Source organism: Pseudophryne corroboree, chromosome 12, assembly GCF_028390025.1.
Source record: "Pseudophryne corroboree isolate aPseCor3 chromosome 12, aPseCor3.hap2, whole genome shotgun sequence".
In the NCBI taxonomy this organism is placed as follows: Eukaryota; Metazoa; Chordata; class Amphibia; order Anura; family Myobatrachidae; genus Pseudophryne; species Pseudophryne corroboree.
The window spans coordinates 7,073,075-7,079,074 of record NC_086455.1 but is presented as its reverse complement, the minus strand read 5'-3'; the positions used below and the strand labels follow the sequence as shown (position 1 = coordinate 7,079,074).

General features: G+C 46.0%; 1 protein-coding gene across 2 annotated transcripts in view; it reads right to left on the bottom strand.

Annotated features, from left to right (window-relative positions):
- Positions 1–1,619: 1,619 nt before the first annotated feature.
- Positions 1,620–6,000, bottom strand: part of CHRNB2 (cholinergic receptor nicotinic beta 2 subunit) — an 86,787-nt gene continuing 82,406 nt past the window's right edge. For both annotated transcript variants that reach the window (XM_063946839.1, XM_063946838.1), the window contains exon 6: positions 1,620–2,138. In XM_063946839.1, the coding sequence (XP_063802909.1) occupies positions 1,968–2,138 (171 nt within the window). In that variant the 3' untranslated portion in view covers positions 1,620–1,967. The remainder of the gene's footprint in view (positions 2,139–6,000) is intronic.

The window sequence follows — 6,000 nt, the reverse complement described above, 5'->3', positions numbered from 1 at the left end:
GTTAGAGAAATCGGGTTATTATTGTTGTGAGCCATCCTTTCAGAGGCTCCGCTGTTATCATACTGTTAACTGGGTTCAGATCACAGGTTGTACAGTGTGATTGGTGTGGCTGGTATGAGTCTTACCCGGGATTCATAAATCCTTCCTTATTGTGTACGCTCGTCCGGGCACAGTACCTAACTGAGGCTTGGAGGAGGGTCATAGGGGGAGGAGCCAGTGCACACCACCTGATCCTAAAGCTTTACTTTTTGTGCCCTGTCTCCTGCGGAGCCGCTATTCCCCATGGTCCTTTCAGGAACCCCAGCATCCACTACGGACTCCGAGAAATAGAATTATCGGTAAGTAAATTCTTATTTTCACCATATACACAGAAATTTACGGAAATGTCTCCTGCGATTGTTTATAGTACTCAGTACAGGAGCTACAGTGGAGTGATCTGTTATATATCGCTGTAACTTAATAGCAATTAAACCGCCTTGTAAGGAAATAAGGGCGAACGGTCTCTGATAAACAGACCCGTAAGTTCTGGTGGTGTTCTACTATAGGTGTTCATATAATTGCTGTTATTTAATTAGCTTGGTGTAGTACCTCCATGCTGCCGGAAGATGGTGCTGTTTTACAATATTTGTCTGCAGTGCTGCTTATAGAATACAGCCTCTTCCCAGGAGCTATCAAGAAGCACAAATCAATATATAAAGACCTTACTAACACCATTAAACAATATATAAATAGCATGTGTGTATTTTCTGCGTGTATATAGTATATACTGCTCTGTGTATAACAGGTGGATTATTAACTCGGAATCCCCATGTGCAGTGCAGGTGGGGCAGATGTAACATGTGCAGAGAGTTAGATTTGGGTGGGTTACTTTGTTTCTGTGCAGGGTAAATACTGGCTGCTTTATTTTTACCCTGCAATTTAGATTTCAGTTTGAACACACCCTATCCAAATCTCACTCTCTGCACATGTTACATCTGCCCCACCTGCACTGCACATGCTTTCGCCAATTTGCAACAAACTTGCTGCTGTGATCAACTCAAAATTACCCCCATTGCGCCCTCCCGTGGTGTAATGTGGACAGTGTAGGAATAAGCTTTCCCTGTGACACGTTTGATACAAACCTGTAGTGCGCATTGTACACCCGAGACGCGGGAAAGGAGAAGAAAGCACGGAATAGGATAAGGAGTGTCAGCAGATTATTGCACAGTATCCTCATGTTACTGGCTTACAAAACTTTTTTTTTTTCCCCTATGAGCAAAGAAATAATTCAAAATCCTGGGCGTCCGTCCTGAGTTACCACGACAAGTGCGTGGGTGAGAATTGGGCCCAGCCAGGTGAAATGCATAATTTATGTGTTACGACAGAATTGACTGTTCTGCAAAAATAATCTGACTTTGAACCAGTGAGGGAAGCCTTCAACATACATGGGTGGAAGCAGGACACTGATCTGCCTAACGCACAAAGTACAGGTATTACAGAGCTTGGTCATCAATATACGTATAGCGGGGTGACGCTGCTTACCATTACATGAGGCCCACCCAGACAGGGGGGGGGGGTGTGGGGGGTGCTATCTTACACTGGATTTTTAGTCTTACGGAAAGAGATCTAACGGCTTTGGAAACAGGAATTGTCTCTGGTGCTTTATTGCTTGTAATAAGTAGTGAAATCCCCTATAACATTACCCCCCTCCCCCCAAAACCTGGACGTGTTGGGATCAAATCTGTGCAGCCATCTTGGTATCTTAATTCACAAAGAGATACTGAAGACCGTAGGGTCCATTCTCAAGGTCTTGGCAGGATAACGCATTGCTGGAGCGGTCGTTGTTTGGGGATCATCTGCCCCACCCATCCTGAGTAAGCGCTAGCTCCCCCGTGGTTTTGGCTGAAAGGGCAAAAAGTTTTTTCTAGTAAATTATAACTGTCCTCAGGTGCAGGTTGCGGCGCGGCGCCTGCACCCTCCTGCGGGGCTCAGTTGGAGGTGGGAGCAGCGTGGTTCAGCTGTAGTAGCGTGTTGGTTGTGTAGTTTTGGAAGAGCGGCTGGAGGAACATGCCAACGGTCCCGAACACGCAGACAAAGATGAAGATCCACAGGAAGAGGCGGTCTATCACCATGGCGACGTACTTCCAGTCCTCGCTCACCTGCAGCGCACGGAGAAATACAGCATTATACATAGTGTAACAACCAATGACACGTGGAATAACACTTTTATACTGGAAAGTGTAATGTGTGCATGTATCCTGTAGGTGGCGCCGGTGGACAGAACCATGATTGAGGCCCGATATGTTAGGAAGATGAAATGTAACAGGTATTCTGCAGGTGGGACATAGGGGAGGTTTATTAAAATTCTACTTATGCAGTTTTCCTAAGGGGATAAAAAGGGGGTGACATAATGACGTCATTACCGATGCGTGGCTTGCGTTGCGGAAACGATAACGACCAAACGGACAATCGGATCAAAATTTGGATTGCTCCTTGTCACGTTTTACTGTATCTACTACGGGGGCTCCTCAGGTAACGCCAAGATCCATGGATTATTATTTACTTACATTAAGATGTCTCAAATTTACATCTCTATAGATTTACCAACTGGTGATGTTGCCCATAGCAACCAATCAGATTCTATCTATGATCTTCTAGATGCAGCTAGATAAATGTTAAGTAGAATCTGATTGGTTGCTACAGGGCAACATCACTAGTTCTAAAAACTCCCCAGCACTGCTGCAGAAGCTCCCACGTGTCTTTTTATCTTAGTGCCGTGTTACAGCTGGTGGCTACAGACACTGAGAAACGTCTCTGCTGGTCAGGGGCCTGTGCGTACTCTGGGGCCTAGCGGCATGGCTCCCTGCACATAGCTATGGCGGGGTCACTGGTTTGATTGCCTGGACCAGTGGTTCTCAGACTCGGTCCTCAGGACCCCACACGGTTCACGTTTTCCATGTCACCCGGCAGCTGCACTGTGTATCACCAACTGTCACATTTTAAAAATCTACAGGTGACCTGCAAAACATGAACCGTGTGGGGTCCTGAGGACCGAGTCTGAGAACCTGTGGTCTGGACCAGTGTTATTTATAGTACCTGTTCTTTTCCTCCAGGACGCCTGATAACACTGGTAATAGTGCCAACAAATGCTCATTAGTGTGGGGTCTCTGCTGACTGGTTGCCTAGTTCCATGACCCTGAGGTCTCTGGTTTGAATCCCCAGACTAGTTTTACTTATACTACCTGTAATTTTCCTCCCGGCAGCCTTATAACACTGCTAATAGTCCCAAAATATACTCTGTAATGTGGTGGCTCGTCTGACTGCTCGCCAGGTTTCATGATAGTGAGGTCACTGGTTTGAGTCCCCAGACCAGTGTTATTTATAGTACTTGCAATTTTCCTCCAGGCTGCCTGATAACACTGGTAATAGTTTGAAGACACGCTTAGTAGTGTTGTGGCTCAGCTGATTGTTCGCCTAGTTCCAGGATACTGAGGTCACTGGTTTGCATCCCCAGATTAATTTTACTTATACCTGTAATTTTCCTCCCGGCTGCCTTAGAACACTGGTAATAGTCCTAACAAACACTCAGCAGTGTGTGGCTCTGCTGACTGGTCGCTTGGTTCCATGATGGTGAGGTCATTGGTTTGAAGCCCCAGACCAGTGTTATTTATAGTATCTGTTCTTTTCCTCCAGGTTGCCTGATAACACTGGTAATACTTCCAACATAAGCTTAGTAGTGTTGTGGTCAGGCACCAGGTTCCATAACAGTGAGGTCACTGGTTTGAATCCCCAGACCAGTGTTATAGTACCATTAATTTTCCTCCCGGCTGCCTTATAACACTGGTAATAGTCCTAAAATATGTTCTGTAATGTGGTGGCTCATCTGATTGGTCTCCTGGATTCATGACCGGGAGGTCACTGGTTTGAGTCCCCAGACCAGTGTTATTTATAGTACCTGTTCCTTTCCTCCAAGCTGCCTGATAACACTGGTAATAGTTCGAACACAAGCTTAGTAGTGTTGTGGCTCAGAGGATTGGTCGCCTGGTTACGTAACAGTGAGGTCACTGGTTTGAATCCCCAGACCAATGTTATTTCTAGAATAGAACCTGTAATTTTTCTCCCAGCAGCTGCAGCATTTTGCTATTCCTCATCAATTAAAGGAGAGAAAATAAGCAATGATTTCTATAACAATCATTGCGTCTTTTTTTCATACAGGCCCAGAGCATGTCTGATTTTTTTTTTAATCTTTATTTTTAGGAAAATCACCACAATTTGCTCTGGCACCTTTGTGGCAACCCTTCCCCCCAAGGACTAATTAAGCAACTGGAAGTTTCCAATTAACTTAATTACTCACTTCTGAAGCAGTGTCTTCTTCATCCAGTGTCAGGGTTCCCGTCCCCTGCAGAGTCGGTGTGTGTGTGTGTGTGTGTGTGTGTGTGTGTGTGTGTGTGTGTGTGTGTGTTAGTGTGTGTGTGACCCCCTCGCCCCACCCCTGGGAGATAGCAAAAGGAGAATTACATCTCCCAGCAGCCCCCTCCTCAGTGGGAAGATGAAGGGGAGAACACTGGGAGTCACAAAGACTGGGTATTTTTTTTTTTAAAGCTGAAAACCCTGCATGCATTTTTTTATTTGATACCATCAGTATCAGGGGCGCATATTCCTGCAGTAAGTCAAAAATGGTTAAACTGAATTCCCCATTATATGTCTCATTGGCTTCTGTATGGCGCTACATGAAATGGCAGAACATATGAAACTGTCCAAGTACTCAAACCCTTAGGGGTATATTGACTAAGGTGCGGGTTTATAGAAGTGGAGATGTTGCCTATAGCAACCAATCAGGTTCTGCTTATCATTTCTCTAGCACCCTCTAGAAGATAATAGCCAGAATTTGGTCGGATGCTATGGGCAACATCACTTCTATAAACACCTTAGTAAATATACCCCCTAGGTGCTTTCAGTGAAGATATACTAAAGTTACGGCAGACTGATGAGCTGAACCACGATGGGCCCTAGGTCTGCTGTCACCAAGCAAAGCTACTAGCGCTCTGAGCTACTTGTCCCGTCACTCAGTGTAATGCAGCTGCAATAAACAATAAGGGGGAATTCAATAACCCACAGCAATTTGCGGTAATAAAATAATTTTTGTGACCCATTGAGCTCCCGATTCCAGAAAAGTGCCCTGTTTTGCGATCGTGAGAACACATAGGTCCATTGCACAAAAAATAACCTGGGGTAAAGTTCAGTTTTTACAGCCTGAAAAATGATTGGGAGTAATTGAATGACCCCCGCGGTGTGTTTGGGGATGTGGACTCCAGACTCCTCAGTGGCAGGGAATAAGGCACAGGGGTATTACTACACTTTTCCCAATTATATCAACCAGTCTGAAGACATGGGCAGGCTTACCATACTATCACTTCACACCGACACACTCATGAATTACACAGCCATCTCCCACTTGTCTCCATAGCCCCCTCCCACACATCTGCATAGCCCCCTCCCACTCCTCTGCATAGCCCCCTCCCACTCCTCTGCAGAGCCACCTCCCACTCGTCTGCAGAGCCACCTCCCACTCGTCTGCAGAGCCACCTCCCACTCGCCTGCAGAGCCACCTCCCAGTCACCGCCCAGGAACAAAGAGTACATTTCTAGTGACCGAGCAGCATAATCCGTCCTGGGACTCATGTGCTGTGTGACTTCTCAGGAATTAGTTGGTGACATTTTGCATCTGTCTATGTGAACATCAGCATCAGAATGAGTCCCTAAGTGCCGGGGACATTTCCACAATGTGATCACACCGACAGCCTGAGAGATAAAACAGAAAACAAGGACGCCCCCTAGTGGAATAGGTCAGCATAACACCAATAGTGCTGTAATAAATATAACGTGGTCCAGTACCAATAACAGCCTCATATGTAATCATCACAGCTCCACAGGCCTCGCTACAGCTCCACAGCTATCACTACAGCTCCACAGCTATCACTACAGCTCCACAGCTATCACTACAGCTCCACAGCTATCACTA